Source organism: Coregonus clupeaformis, chromosome 4 (assembly GCF_020615455.1).
Source record: "Coregonus clupeaformis isolate EN_2021a chromosome 4, ASM2061545v1, whole genome shotgun sequence".
Taxonomy (NCBI): domain Eukaryota; kingdom Metazoa; phylum Chordata; class Actinopteri; order Salmoniformes; family Salmonidae; genus Coregonus; species Coregonus clupeaformis.
Genome location: NC_059195.1, coordinates 19,110,180 through 19,126,558, shown reverse-complemented (window position 1 = coordinate 19,126,558; position 16,379 = coordinate 19,110,180). Strand labels below are relative to the sequence as shown.

The window sequence follows — 16,379 nt, the reverse complement described above, 5'->3', positions numbered from 1 at the left end:
GGAATTGTGGGCTTTCTTGGAATTGTGGGAAGTCAAATGTCCTTTTTGGACTTCACTTGAAGATGTTGTGTGTTTGTCTGGGTTGTTTAAAAAAAAAAAATTATGAGTTTGACACATATCATCACATACGTTATTTGTTGCCTTAAGGCCATATGGAATTGACTCGCTGACTGTCTATCTTTGGAATGATCCATCTGGCATGTGTGGGTGTGTTTATGTGTGGTTAGCCTACTGTTTTAGTATCTTCAGTGAATATATAGCCAGACTGTGTATTATGTCTGCTTGGTGGGTTCTGTGAATGCATGCGTGGTTGTGTGTCTTATTGTATCTATCTACTGTGCCGATGGTTTTTGGATGATATGGTCGTGTGTAGTGTGTACGCAACTACACACATATGTCCACATGTATGTGTCAGAGGACCATGTTGGGTGACCAGATTGTTTGTGTCCCTACAGGAGGAATGCCAGCTCCTGAGCAGAGCCCAGTGCCGGAGGAGGGGCTTCTGCTGACCATCAGAGAGGGAACCCAACACACCAACAGGAACATGGAGGCTGACAGCACCGCCAACAACATCCTGGCCTCCGTCAAAGAGCAGGTACAGCAATTCGAATAGCCCCTATCTTACTGTATCACTGCGCAGAGCAGGTACAGGAACTTCCAAAACATCTATCATACTGTAATCACTTGAGGACAGACTATGTAAAAATAAATGGTACCGTAGATCTGTCTTTATAATATGCCATTTAGCAGACGCTTTTATCCAAAGCTTTTATCCAAAGCGACTTACAGTCAGTGCTTGAGGCGTCACTACAGACCCCCTGGTTCGATTCCAGGCTGTATCACAACCGGCCGTGATTGGGAGTCCCATAGGGCAGTGCACAATTGGCCCAGCGTCGTCTGGGTTTGGCTGGTGTAGGCCTTCATTGTAAATAAGAATTTGTTCTTAACTGACTTGCCTAGTTAAATAAAGGTAAAATAAAATAAATAAATGTATGGACCAAGACCTTAATCGAGCATTTGACCGATTACGCAATACTTTAGTTCTGGGTTAACCGAGATTACTCAAACTGTATCAATGCAAAGAGCAGGTACAGGGACTTCCATAAAATCTCTCAAACTGTATCACTGCCCATAGTGCCCAAAAACACCTGTATCAATCCCTGCTACAGAGCAGGGACACAAACCTCTGTAACACCTCTCACACTGTAACATAGCCCAATAGAAGGTACACAAACCTCTGTAACACCTCTCACACTGTAACATAGCCCAATAGAAGGGACACAAACCTCTGTAACACCTCTCACACTGTAACACAGCCCAATAGAAGGTACACAAACCTCTGTAACACCTCTCACACTGTAACATAGCCCAATAGAAGGTACACAAACCTCTGTAACACCTCTCACACTGTAACATAGCCCAATAGAAGGTACACAAACCTCTGTAACACCTCTCACACTGTAACATAGCCCAATAGAAGGTACACAAACCTCTGTAACACCTCTCACACTGTAACATAGCCCAATAGAAGGGACACAAACCTCTGTAACACCTCTCACACTGTAACACAGCCCAATAGAAGGTACACAAACCTCTGTAACACCTCTCACACTGTAACATAGCCCAATAGAAGGTACACAAACCTCTGTAACACCTCTCACACTGTAACATAGCCCAATAGAAGGTACACAAACCTCTGTAACACCTCTCACACTGTAACATAGCCCAATAGAAGGTACACAAACCTCTGTAACACCTCTCACACTGTAACATAGCCCAATAGAAGGTACACAAACCTCTGTAACACCTCTCACACTGTAACATAGCCCAATAGAAGGTACACAAACCTCTGTAACACCTCTCACACTGTAACATAGCCCAATAGAAGGTACACAAATCTTTGTTACACCTCCCATATTATACCACTGCTAAAGAGCAGGTACAGTCATGCGGTACTTTATCTCTGCACTCTTAGACACACCCACCCTGTATCAACAGTGGTACTATCGCGTTTACCTAGTGCGAGCTGGCCTAGATTACTGTAGAAAGTGCCTTATCAAGAGGTTGTAGTTTTTACCATGACATTTTCACTTGACACTTTGCGATGAGAGGCTTTATTTACTTTTTGTGAACACAGCTAAAAAGCTCAGAATGCTTTGTCCTTTGACCATTAACAGTCAGTCCTAGCTAGCAGTAGGTAGGAACCGGTTACTAAGTTGTGTCCAGCGATGCTGCGTGTCCACAATCAAGAGATCCATCTAGTGCAAACAGAGAGATTAGCCATCTGTGTAAGGACACGCTCTGACTCACACTCTTCCCTCTGCTGCTCCCTCGCTCTCTCCCTTCCTCCTTGGCAGCGCTTCACACTCCCATTGTTTACCCAAGTCAACAGGAAGGAGAGTTCCATTGGAGAGCACCTGACGATGTCACTTCCTTCCCCCAGAGTGCTCTTCTGCTCTGCCGCTCCTCCTTAGGCTTAGTCAGGACAGTAAGGCAGTAAGTGAGGCAGAGAGAGATAGAGAGCGAAAGAGGGAGAGAGAGAGAGAGAGGAGAGAAAGAGAGTGACGGAGGGGAAGAGCGAGAGAGAGGAAGAGAGAGTAGCCATAGAGAGTTCGGTACTTTAAAAGGCTGGCTGGAGACATGCCTCGGAGGGAATTCTTGTTTGGGATTTGGGAGAGTGTAAATTAATCCGTCCTCAGTGTTTAAAGGGAGTTGGAGAGAGAGACAGAGGGAGGGAGGGAGGGAAAGAAGGAGGAAACCGGGTACCTCACGGAGGTCACAGTTGTTGCTGGGGTAGTAGTTATTTTCCTGGTTCTGCACGTGTCTTTCCTGTGATTGTGGGGAAGCAGACCTTCGAGGGATCCTGCCTGGTTTAAACATGCTAACCTGTGCCTTATGACGAGTGCTTGCATGGTGAGTCAGTATGCCCCTCCCCCCCCCCCCATTTCTGTTAAAACTTCTTCTCCATGTACGTCTTCACCCTGCTCTGTCCAATGCCCAAACAAGGACAGGCTGGCCAAGATTTATTTGATTGCGTTCTCTGTTCATTTGGAGTTGTGCCTCCTCCGCTCCTGACTGCTAATGAGCCAGAGAGTGTGTTTGATGTTAATATCAGGGTTTTTGTGCCATCAGACTGGAACTGCTAGTTATTACCGGCGCTGCATCCCAAATGGCACCCTATTTGCTATGTAGTGCACTACTTTTGACCAGAACCAATAGTACACTACATAGGAAATAGGGTGCTATTTGGGACGCTGCCTGAATTTGCTGCTCCCTCTTTAGTCTTTAGTGTTCTCTGACCCACTATCTGTATGACACCTCCATAATGGCTTATTACAGCCACCATTTCAGCTCATTACAGCCCACAATTCTTTACTCTTTCACACTCATCTCACTCAGAGACTTTGGGAGTTAGTTTTATTTCTTCTCTCCTTAAGACCTCAAAAGGTTTTTGAAATTAACTTGACATACTCTCTAGGCCATTTCTGAATACACATACTTGCGTCCTAAATAGTAGGCCATTTAAGTATGCGAAAAAAGAAAGTTTAATAGTATGCAACATAAAAAAAATAGAGTATACTTGAAATGTCCGGATGTCATACTATTTTCGTCTTCGACAACAGCTGATCAGATATGGGGATGCGCTTCCAAAATCAACGAATAACGGGAATCAAAACAATCGCAAATGACGCATTCTCAGCATGCGAAAATACAGTATGGGAATTTTCTAAAATCATTGCCAGGATGTAATACTGGCACCCGGCCCACCACAAGGAGTCGCTAGAGCGCGATGGGACAAGGAAATCCCGGCCGGCCAAACCCTCCCCTAACCTGGACGACGCTGGGCCAATTGTGCACCGCCTCATGGGTCTCCCGGTCACAGCCAGCTGTGACACAGCCTGGGATCGAACCCGGGTCTGTAGGGACGCCTTAGATTGCTTATTGTTCTCTTGGCCTTCATCAGAGCTTTTAAACTAAATACTAAACCATCTTTTGATTTCTGAATGTGTCGGCACCGGGGACTCGGGATGTGGCTGCGATATTGATGTCATGTTAATCAGGCGTTTTGATTTGAACATACAGATTGTTTTAGTTTTATAGGCTAGGCTACCTATTTCATTATTTAATTGATGGATCAAGCCTTAGCAGTCATTCTGATCTTGTTCCCAATGATCAGTGCTTTAGTTTATTATGTTCCTGTCCAGCGGTTCTGAATTTGCGATGCACCTGACTGTCCACGTTTTTCTGTGCAATAGTGTTTTGATTTGAACATTTTGAAAAGTTTGTATGTACTAGGCTATTTGATTTAATTTATATATGTAACAGCACTTTGGTTTCACTAATAAAATATGTTGAAATGGAACCAAATGATCTGTTTCTGTCTTCAGTCCTGTTTCAGTAGGATAGATGGGCTATATGGGCTACAGTATAGGTCAAATGTGATAGTCTGCCTATAACCAGCCTGAGTAGGCCTATAACTCCATTCCTATTCTATTCAGAGTTTAGAGAAATTAATCGAATTGGAAATTAGCTATTATCTGGCTGGTTAATGAGATGCATGTCTGTTGAATTTGGAAAAATGTATCCGCACTCGGCCCCGCCCCACTTACTCAGCCAGTCAGGAGCTGCTACAGCGTTGCGGCCGTGGCATACTGCATACTGCATACTGCATACTGCATACTTTTTACGAAATAATAATAATATGCCATTTAGCAGACGCTTTTATCCAAAGCGACTTACAGTCATGCGTGCATACATTTTTGTGTATGGGTGGTCCCGGGGATCGAACCCACTACCTTGGCGTTACAAGCGCCATGCTCTATCAGCTGAGCTACAGAGGACCACAAATGGTATGTGCTAAATTGTATGCGACGATGAGTACATAGGACGCAGTGGCGGTCGATGCCGTTTAAGATGAGGGAGGACAAAAAAATAATAATGAGCGTGGCATTTCTATTACTGCATATTGGATGACTGGCCTTCATATTCCATTCACCCAGTTCAATGTAACATCGATAGGTTTAGGCTACTACATGATACTCAAATGTTCCCTATACCCATCACCTAGCCTATGAATGAAAGTTTACAATGTAGGGGCACACAGGTCGAGAGAAAAATACAGTCAGTAAGTAGTTTATCAGTTACACTGGCGGGCCCAGGTGGCAATAAGTTAGTAAAACCAAAAGCTTACCTTGACTTGGAAGAGTTCCAGTGTTGTGTTGGATAGTCATTGCCAGCTAGCTAACATAGCATCCCTTCGTTTGAGCCGGGTGTTTGAGTAGACTAAACTAGCTAGCTGCATTTGCTTGCTAAGTGAAAGTGAAAGTGAAAAACACTCTCACTCTCTCTCTCTCTCTTTGAGTCATCTACTCACCACATTTTATGCACTGCAGTGCTAACTAGCTGTAGCTTATGCTTTCAGTACTAGATTCATTATCTGATCCTTTGATTAGGTGACAACATGTCAGTTCATGCTGCAAGAGCTCTGATAGGTTGGAGGACGTCCTCTGGAAGTTGTCATAATTACTGTGTAAGTCTATGAAAGGGGGTAAGAATCATGAGCCTCCTAGGTTTTGTATTGAAGTCAATGTACCCAGAGGAGGACGGAAGCTAGCTGTCCTCCGGCTACACCATGGTGCTACCCTACAGAGTGCTTTTGAGGCAACTGTAGACCTTCATTGCAAAACAGTGTGTTTTAATAAATTATTTGGTGACGTGAATATATTTAGGATAGTTTTATCTAAAAATGATAACTTTTTAAATGTTACATTTTTTTTTAGGAAATGCACTGAGGAGGGTGGTCCTCCCCTTCCTTCTCTGAGGAGCCTCCACTGGTAGTACGCTAGTATGGGCATTCGGACATGGCCTTTCTCTCTCTCTAATATTTATTATCTTGGGTAGAATCTAAGACCTACTTTTTAAAATCAATTTCTTCTGAAGTGGAATGAAGCTGGAGGCTGGAGGAAAGCCACAGAATGGCACTCAGCCAGTCAACGTCTCCTTTTCTGTGAATTCAGCAATAATCAGAGAACCTGTGTCTTTGAATGCTTTTTCTGCCACATTAGCAAGGTTATCCCCGTGAACTGAGCACTTGAGCGCCATATTGTGGGCTTAAGACAATAACACAGTTCTTATATGAAATTAAACATTAAAACGTATCTCTGCAGACATCTGTGATCACTCTGTTTTAGTTTGACTCAATGAATACGCACAGTGAAATGTGAGCCCTTTTCACAATGCGAAAGCTTATGCTACCCTTAAGTTAATAAAGGCAACATGGAAAATATGGGAGAATATGTGAGAAGAGAAGAAAAGTGTACTCCTACTCCCAATCTGATGTGTGGGGGAAAGTTGGCTGATTCAGTGTAATCCTCTACTAGGGATGTTGTTGTACCCTGCAATAATGAAAAGCAGGAAAAGAGGAGGAAGTTGCTTTCATCCAGACCCCTCCTCTCCGGATCGGCCTAGTTTATGACTTAATCACCTCAGCATGGTCTGGCCTGGGTGACACTGGGTGTAACTAAGTCAACAACCAGAGAGGAATTCTTTAAGCTGTAATGTAGCCTAGCCTAGCCGTTTACAACTGGGGCTATTTGAAGCTGCCTAAAGGCGTCAGCATGCTTCAGTTCGGCTGGTGCCTAGCCAAACTCAGCTAGCTGAACTGAACAAGTGTGCTCGCATATTCCCTTAAAAGACCTTCGCTTGAAAAATGAGAAAAAACTGTAATATTAATGCCCATGATTTTGGAATAAGATGTTCGACGAGCAGGTGTCCACATACTTTTGGTCATGTAGTGTAGACAGTACCAGTCAAAAGTTATATAATTTATATATACTACCGTTCAAAAGTTTGGGGTCACTTAGAAATGTCCTTGTTTTCCATGAAAACATACATGAAATTAGTTTGAATAGGAAATATAGCAAAATGATTAGGAAATGTAGTCATTGACAAGGTTAGAAATAATGATTTTTTATTGAAATAATAATTGTGTCCTTCAAACTTTGCTTTCGTCAAATAATCCTCCATTTGCAGCAATTACAGCTTTGCAGACCTTTGGCATTCTAGTTGTCCATTTGTTGAGGTAATCTGAAGAGATTTCACCCCATGCTTCCTGAAGCACCTCCCACAAGTTGGATTGGCTTGATGGGCACTTCTTACGTACCATACGGTCAAGCTGCTCCCACAACAGCTCAATAGGGTTGAGATCCGGTGATCACTCCATTATAGACAGGCCACTCCATTATAGACAGAATACCAGCTGACTGCTTCTTCCCTAAATAGTTGTTGCATAGTTTGGAGCTGTGCTTTGGGTCATTGTCCTGTTGTAGGAGGAAATTGGCTCCAATCAAGCGGCGTCCACAGGGTATGGCATGGCATTGTAAAATGGAGTGATAGCCTCCCTTCTTCAAGATCCCTTTTACCCTGTACAAATCTCCCACTTTACCACCACCAAAGCACCCCCAGACCATCACATTGCCTCCACCATGCTTGACAGATGGCATCAAGCACTCCTCCAGCATCTTTTCATTTGGTCTGCGTCTCACAAATGTTCTTCTTTGTGATCCGAACACCTCCAATTTCGATTAATCTGTCCATAACACTTTTTTCCAATTCTCCTCTGTCCAGTGTCTGTGTTTTTTCCCATCTCAATCGTTTATTTTTATTGCCCAGTCTGAGATATGGCTTTTTCTTTGCAACTCTGCCTAGAAAGTCAGCATCCCGGAGTCACCTCTTCACTGTTGACGTTGAGACTGGTGTTTTGCGGGTACTATTTAATGAAGCTGCCAGTTGAGAACCTGTGAGAGGCGTCTGTTTCTCAAACTAGACACTCTAATGTATTTGTCCTCTTGCTCAGTTGTGCACCGGGGCCTCCCACTCCTCTTTCTATTCTGGTTAGAGCCAGTTTGCGCTGTTCTGTGAAGGGAGTAGTACACAGCGTTGTACGAGATCTTCAGTTTCTTGGCAATTTCTCGCATGGAATAGCCTTCATTTCTCAGAACAAGAATAGACTGACAAGTTTCAGAAGAAAGTTATTTGTTTCTGGCCATTTTGAGCCTGTAATCGAACCCACAATTGCTGATGCTCCAGATACTCAACTAGTCTCAAGAAGGCCAGTTTTATTGCTTCTTTAATCAGCACAACAGTTTTCAGCTGTACTAACATAATTGCAAAAGGTTTTCTAATGATCAATTAGCCTTTTAAAATGATAAACTTGGATTAGCAAACACAACGTGCCATTGGAACATGCTGATAATGGGCCTCTGTACGCCTATGTAGATATTCCATTAAAAATCAGCCGTTTCCAGCGAAAACAAGGACATTTCTAAGTGACCCCAAACTTTTGAACGTGTGTGTGTGTGTGTGTGTGTGTAGTGTAAAGATACAGATTTAGATTAAAATCTATATTTCGACACCACATACCCCCCTCTGAGTGGAACAGTGTAAAGACAACAGCTCTCCCACACCACATGTCCCTGCAATAATTATCTTAATACCAGTAGACAGCATTTCTGCTCTGTTAGCCAAATTGAAAATGAAAGGCTTTTAAAATATCCACACATGTAAGTCATTGCATTAATCAAGTGTTCAACGCTATGTGCAATGTGATTTAGATGAGAAGCTCCTTTATAGTTTGAATTGCTATCCTTATTGTGTTTGTATATATACTATGGTATTTACAGTATGCTAATAGCTGTACTAACACATGAAGCAGGAATGTGGTTTCGGCCACACCACATCCAGGACTAGTGTAAATAGAAAAGTTGCAAATTTGATGTTGAAGAGAGATAGATATCACTAGACATATTTTTTAAATCCACCCTAAGGGTTGTGGTGCCATTCACAGCAGACAAGGAGACAGTTGAGCTGAGTATGCATTATAATGCCCCCTCCCTCCCGTGCTAATTAATATGAGGGAAAGGCAGGTCTGCTAATGAGCTCTCCATTGATCACCCTGTACGGCTGCATGCTTCCTGTAGGGTCTACCGAGGGAGGGGGAACTCTAGCCAAGGAGGCCACCGAAATGTGTCAGCTCGCGTTTCATCCTCTGGGTCCTTATGTTCACACACATCTTCAATGGTCCTGCCATGTGCCTATTTTTAGTCATCCTCCTTGCTCCTCACAGGGTAGCAGCTGCCTGTCGGCAAGGCGAGGGGGGAGAGGGCGGAAGGCACATTAGGTGGTGCACCTGATTACATCGCTTGTACCTCTCTGTCAGCTCATGCCGAATGTGAGATGTACGGCTGGCTGCTTCTCACAGCCCGAGACGTGGGATTATTGACTCAACCCTTGAAATGTCACAGCTCCCTCGAAGAAGTCTCCCATTTTCTAAACAAATGGCACAGAGTGGGGAGTGCTCAAAATGTGACGCCCTCTTTAAGCAATGAAAAGCAAACCGAACAATAGCCCTCTTGAGATAGCAATGCAAAGCTCCATCCTCCATTCTGGTAGACAGCTCCAAGTGACCTCTGTAGGGACCTGTGTTTCTTGGAGTTGGAGAAGTAAAATAAATACAATCATTTGGCCGTTGACTAAAAGGCAGGGTTTGTCTTTTTGTAGAATTTCTACATCTGCTGCTCTGAAAAAGCAGGAGTTAGGTTCAAATTGCCATGATGGCAGAAGCGGTTCCACCACTGCGGGTGAACGAAGGCCTCTAATTACAATCGACTGGTGATTTTCTCCACAAGCGAGCTACCTCTGACCTTCTCTCCGCATTCTTATTTTCTCACCTGCTGCTGTGACACAGGCAAGGAGAAATCTGAAAGCATTCCCGCCTCGATTATAGCCATAAAAATGGAAGCCCATCTTGGAGCACTTATCCAATGGGACTGGAGAGCGAGAGAGGGAGGGATAGACGGATAGAGAGAACAGAGCAGTGGCTGCAGCCTGTGGGCTGTTTCGCTGTGCTGTTCAGCAGGAGCATGATGTCACTGCAGAGGCTGACTGACTGGCAGAACGGAGGGCAGATAATCTGCTGCCAATGTGACATGATGGTAGAGAGACAGGGTGGAGCGGTGTGCACTGGGCCGACCCTGGCACACAGGTCTGTCTATCTGTCTGTTTAAACCCAGCCCAGGGACAACCCTCTCCTTTCCTCCATATCTCCATCGCACTCATCATCATCAGTGTCATCAGTAGCACTGATAGCGTAGCAGTGTGGTCGTGTTCTCTTGTGTGTCCATGTAAATAGCCTGTTTTTTGTATTATTTTTGTATTTTACGTATATATTTCCCTATCACACTTTTCATCCTTCTACTAAATATACTTTCCTGCAACCCGCCTCACTCAATGCGGAACGGATTCTATTATTTACTAACCTTTATCTAGAATCTCCAGTTGAAACTAGCCAGCCAGCTAACTAGCTAACTAGCTTCTTGCTATTAGCCACCGTTAGCGGTTTTCACCCAGAACATCAGATTTTCTGCCGGAATAACTGAATCACTGGACCATAACACCGGATCTAGCTAGCCGCAACCGAATGGATGTTGCTGTAGGCTAATCACCACTGCCCCCGTAGCACCAGTTAGCCTTGAGCAAGCCCCGGCTATCTACCTCTCTGTCTACCGGACGGGAGTAGCCAGCTAACTAGCTACTTGCTATTAGCCACCGTTAGCGGCTTTTCTCCATTGTCCGTGGCCTGCACTACCTACCAGCTCTAGCCTGGACTATTATCGGCCAGTCTGCACTGTCTGCACAGTGAGTTATCGACCCAGAACGGATTTTCTGCCGGAATCACTGAATCACTGGACCTTTAACACTGGATAATCGCAACTAGCTAGCTGCAACCAAATGAACGTTGTTGTTGGCTAATCAGCCTTGAGCTAGCCTTGAGTCAGGCACGTCTCCCGGCTATCTACCTCTCTGTCAACCGGACGGGACCTCCTAGAGTCGACACCGAGCCCTGCCGATCCATCACGACTGGTCTGCCGACGTAATCGTCTGTGGTTTCAACAGGCTTCCCGTTGCGACAACCACGAAGATCCATCTGCTAGCCCCGGCCCGCTAGCACACGCAAACTACAACCGTGCTTCCTGCTCGCTGTGCTGAAGCACCAATTTGAACTGCTCTCGGACTCACATATTGCTGTTCACTGGACCTTATGATCACTCAGCTGCACAGCTGATGCCTGCTGGACTGTTCCTTTACACGGTACCCTGTCCTGTTTATTCTGTTTAGCCTCAGCCCAAACTTTATCGCCATTACCAGTTGTTGTCTTAGCTCTCTCTAATAACACCTGTGATTGCTTTATGCCTCTCTCCCATGTCAATATGCCTTGCCTATTGCTGTTCCAGTTAGTTCTTATTATACAATTTCACTGTAGAACCCCAAGTCCCTCTCAAACTGCCTCAAATAGTTCCTTTGTTCCACCCCCCATACACGCCGAGACCGGCTCAATCAGTGCCTCCAGTGATGCTATCTCTTTCATTGTTACCCAACGCTTAGGTTTACCTCCACTGTACTCATATCCTTCCATATCCTTGTCTGTACATAATGCCCTGAATCTTTTCTACAACGCCCGGAAATCTGCCCCCTTTATTCTCTGTACCCAACGCACTAGAAGACCAGTTCTTAAAGCCTTTAGCCGTATCCTTATTCTAGTCCTCCTCTGTTCCTCTGGTGATGTAGAGGCTAACCCAGGCCCTGCAGCCCCCAGTATCACTCCTACTCCCCAGGAGCTATCATTTGTTGACTTCTGTAACCGTAAAAGCCTTGGTTTTCTGCACGTTAATATCAGAAGCCTCCTTCCTAAGTTTGAGTTATTCACTGCGTTAGCACACTCCGCCAACCCTGATGTTCTAGCAGTGTCTGAATTCTGGCTTAGGAAGGCCACCAAAAATGCTGAAATTTTCATCCCCAACTACAACATTTTCCGTCTAGATAGAACTGCCAAAGGGGGTGGAGTTGCAATCTACTGTAGAGATAGCCTGCAGAGCTCTATCATACTATCCAGGTCTGTGCCCAAACAGTTTGAGCTTCTACTTCTAAAAATCCACCTTTCCAGAAATAAGTCTCTCACTGTTGCCACTTGCTACAGACCCCCCTCAGCCCCCAGCTGTGCCCTGGACACCATATGTGAATTGATTGCCCCCCATTTATCCTCAAGAGTTCGTACTGCTTGGTGACCTAAATTGGGATACGCTTAACACCCCGGCCATCCTACAATCCAAACTAGATGCCCTCAATCTCACACAAATTATCAATGAACCTACCAGGTACAACCCTAAATCCGTAAACATGGGTACCCTCACAGATATCATCCTGACTAACTTACCCTCTAAATACACCTCCGCTGTCTTCAACCAGGATCTCAGCGATCACTGCCTTATTGCCTGCGTCAGTAAAGGGTCCGCGGTCAAACGACCACCCCTCATCACTGTCAAACGCTCCCTAAAACACTTTAGCGAGCAGGCCTTCCTAATTGACCTGGCCCAGGTATCCTGGATGGATATAGATATCATTCCGTCAGTACAGGATGCCTGGTTGTTCTTTAAAAGTAATTTCCTCTCAATCTTAAATAAACATGCCCCATTCAAAAAATACAGAACTAAGAACAGATATAGCCCCTGGTTCTCCTCAGACTTGACTGCCCTTGAACAGCACAAAAACATCCTGTGGCGTACTGCATTAGCATCGAATAGCCCCCGCGATATGCAACTTTTCAGGGATGTTAGGAAAGCAAAGGCTAACTTTTTCAAACAGAAATTAGCATCCTGTAGCACTAACTCCAAAAAGTTTTGGGACACTGTAAAGTCCATGGAGAATAAGAGCACCTCCTCCCAGCTGCCCACTGCACTGAGGCTAGGAAACACTATCACCACCGATAAATCTACAATAATCGAGAATTTCAACAAGCATTTTGCTACGGCTGGCCATGCTTTCCACCTGGCTACCACTACACCGGCCACCAGCTCTGCACCCTCCGCTGCAACTTGCCCATGCCCCCCCCACTTCTCCTTCACACAAATTCAGACAGCTGATGTTCTGAAAGAGCTGCAAAATCTGGACCCCTACAAATCATCTGGGCTAGACAATCTGGACCTTTCTTTCTAAAACTAGCCGCCGAAATTGTCGCAACCTCTATTACTAGCCTGTTCAACCTCTCTTTCGTAACGTCTGAGATCCCCAGAGATTGGAAAGCTGCCGCGGTCATCCCCCTCTTCAAATGGGTGGGTGATCCAAACTGTTACAGACCTATATCCATCCTGCCCTGCCTTTCATAAGTTTTTGAAAGCCAAGTTAACAAACAGATCACCGACCATTTCGAATCCCACCGTACCTTCTCCGCTATGCAATCCGGTTTCCGAGCTGGTCATGGGTGCACCTCAGCCACGCTCAAGGTCCTAAACAATATTATAACCGCGATCGATAATAGACAGTACTGTGCAGCCGTCTTCATCGACCTGGCCAAGGCTTTCAACTCTGTCAACCACCGCATTCTTATTGGCAGACTAAATAGCCTTGGTTTCTCAAATGACTGCCTCGCCTGGTTCACCAACTACTTCTCAGATAGAGTTCAATGTGTCAAATCGGAGGGCCTGTTGTCTGGACCTATGGCCGTCTCTATGGGGGTGCCACAGGGTTCAATCTTGGGCCGACTCTTTTCTCAGTGTATATCAATGATGTCGCTCTTGCTGCTGGTGACTCTCAGATCCACCTCTACGCAGGCGACACCATTTTGTATACATCTGGCCCTTCATTGGACACTGTGTTAACAAACCTCCAAACGAGCTTCAATGCCATACAACACTCCTTCAGTAGCCTCCAACTGCGCTTAAACACTAGTAAAACTAAATGCATGCTCTTCAATCGAACGCTGCTGGCACCCGCCCACTAAGGAAGACCAGAAAGCGGAGTAAGTGGACACAGTGCCAGGGTGGATTACCCATGAGCTCTAGCAGCTCTCTCAGCAGCAAAGAGCCCAGACTCTCCCACCAACGAGCACTGAGGTAGGCTGAACTAACACTGCAGGTCGGCTTACTCTATTCACTGCAATGGCAGTATTACGGCAGGATCAAACGTTTCTACATTGCTCTCCTCATAGAGAGACCGTGCCTGGAGCCACAACTTGGAAAATACATTTACATTTACATTTTAGTCATTTAGCGGACGCTCTTATCCAGAGCGACTTACAGTTAGTGAGTGCACACATTTTTTTTTTCTCATACTGGCCCCCCTAGCTATCGAGCTCCCAGAGTAAATTTATGTTTGTGATGCCCAGATGAATGGCAGTCCAAAAGGAGGAAATGATTGCCCTTCTTAGGCAGAGTTTGGATCTTTGTTGGGTTATAAAAGCATGTTGGCTTTTGTGTTGCTTTCATTCAGCTGTAGAAGGCATCATCAGCAACAGCAACAGCAGCAGATCATAATAGCAGCAGCTTTTGTGGTGCAGCCAGTTGCAGCCAACCAGGCAAAATAACACAACAGCACAGCAACCCTCTACCATCAGGCCGTTTTATGTGAGCTTGGAGGATATAGGATGCGTCCCAAATGGCACCCTATTCCCTATATAGTGAACTACTTTTGACCAGAGCCCTATGGTGCTCAAACGTAGTGCACTCCTTAAGGAATAGGGTGCCATTTGGGATGCAGACACTGTCTTCTGACGTGTAGCTTACAAAACCACCTCATCTGCAGTACAGTATAAAGAGAATATTGTGGGTTTTGGAGGGAAACAAAATAGTCCAAATCTTTTCTTTGTGATAAAATGGCCATTGATAAGATGCAAAGTAAGATTAGAGGAATCCTCTTTTAGATAGAGCAGATTGGGCTCTCGCCCTTTCTCTGGCTGCGTCCCAAATGGCACCCTATTCCCTACATAGTGTAGCTACTACTTTTGACCAGAGCCCATAGGTTCCTGGTCAAAAATAGTGCACTATGAAGGGAATAGGGTGCCATTTGGGACGCAACCTCTGTCTCTTCTCTCTCAGCCAGCCTTCATGCCAGGTGCTGGCTGTCACATCAGCAGACACACAGATGACAGCCTCTTTAATGGCATTTTAATGATCCAGCCCAAGATGCAACTCCACTTTCATGTTTCTGATGCAGAAAGAAAAACGTCCTTCCTCTTCGTCCATCTTCTTATCTGTGTCACAGACAGCCACATTTAAACTCCAATCTAGCAGCGCCGCATTCTGTTTGTCAAACCAACATGGTCCTCTGTAGCTCAATTGGTAGAGCATGGCGCTTGTAATGCCAGGGTAGTGGGTTCGATCCCCGCGACCACCCATACGTAAAAATGTATGCGCACATGACTGTAAGTCGCTTTGGATAAAAGCGTCTGCTAAATGGCATATTATTATTATATTATTATTATTGATTTACAGAATGGGGAAATTAATTATGAATCCTAAGCTAATACTAATAGTTGGCTGAATGGATATGAACACCCACTCAGGCTAATTAAAGTCCTCAATGAAGTTGACGTGCGAAGAGTAGACTTGTAGTGAAACCAAAGAGGTACTACAATGTCTTTCTATCTGATTGCTTTTGTCTGACTGCCATAAGATGACAGTTTGGGGAGTTGCGTGTTGGCGATTATTTAAAGAAGGATTGAATGAATATGAGGTGAATTAATGTGAGGTGGATGGGATGTGTGCCTGCTGGATCTGGCCTTGTGGGGGTCACAGCACCACATTAAGTGTTGAACAGAACTTTGCTAAAAATACAAGTTGAATTTGACAAGTACTGCAATACCATCAGGGATTGGCATTCATTTCTCAGATGCACTTGCCCATTGGGAAAGTTTTTACTTGCCTGAAGATTATGGTCACTTGCCCCCCTAAAAAGTATTTGGCTGCTACCAAATAATTGACCATGGTGATGGTGGTCAACTGTTTTATCATAACAGCCAACTCAATCCATTGGTTTACTCATTTGTTTTGACCTTGTTTTCACTGTGTACATACATGTGTCAATGATGTACAGTCATGGTCAAAAGTTTTGAGAATGACACAAGTATTGGTCTTCACAAAGTTCGCTGCTTCATTGTTATGAGATATTTTTGTCAGATGTTACTATGGTATACTGAAGTATAATTACAAGCATTCCATAAGTGTCAAAGGCTTTTATTGACAATTACATTAAGTTTATGCAAAGAGTCAATATTTGCAGTGTTGACCCTTCTTTTTCAAGACCTCTGCAATCCGCCCTGGCATGCTGTCAATTAACTTCTGGGCCACATCCTGACTGATGACAGCCCATCCTTGCATAATCAATGCTTGGAGTTTGTGGGGTTTTGTTTGTCCACCTGCCTCTTGAGGATCGACCACAAATTCTCAATGGGATTAAGGTCAGGGGAGTTTCCTGGCCATGGACCCAAAATGTCGATGTTTTGTTCCCGAGCCACTTAGTTATCACTTTTGCCTTATGGCAAGGTGCTC

At 44.7% G+C, this 16,379-nt stretch overlaps 1 protein-coding gene across 4 annotated transcripts in view; it reads left to right on the top strand.

Moving 5' to 3' along the window:
• Positions 1 to 455: 455 nt before the first annotated feature.
• Positions 456 to 16,379, top strand: part of LOC121551853 (plakophilin-4) — a gene marked incomplete at its 5' end in the record, with an annotated part of 103,249 nt that continues 87,325 nt past the window's right edge. For all 4 annotated transcript variants that reach the window (XM_041864565.2, XM_041864555.2, XM_041864552.2 and 1 more), the window contains 1 exon segment: positions 456 to 595. In XM_041864565.2, the coding sequence (XP_041720499.1) occupies positions 456 to 595 (140 nt within the window).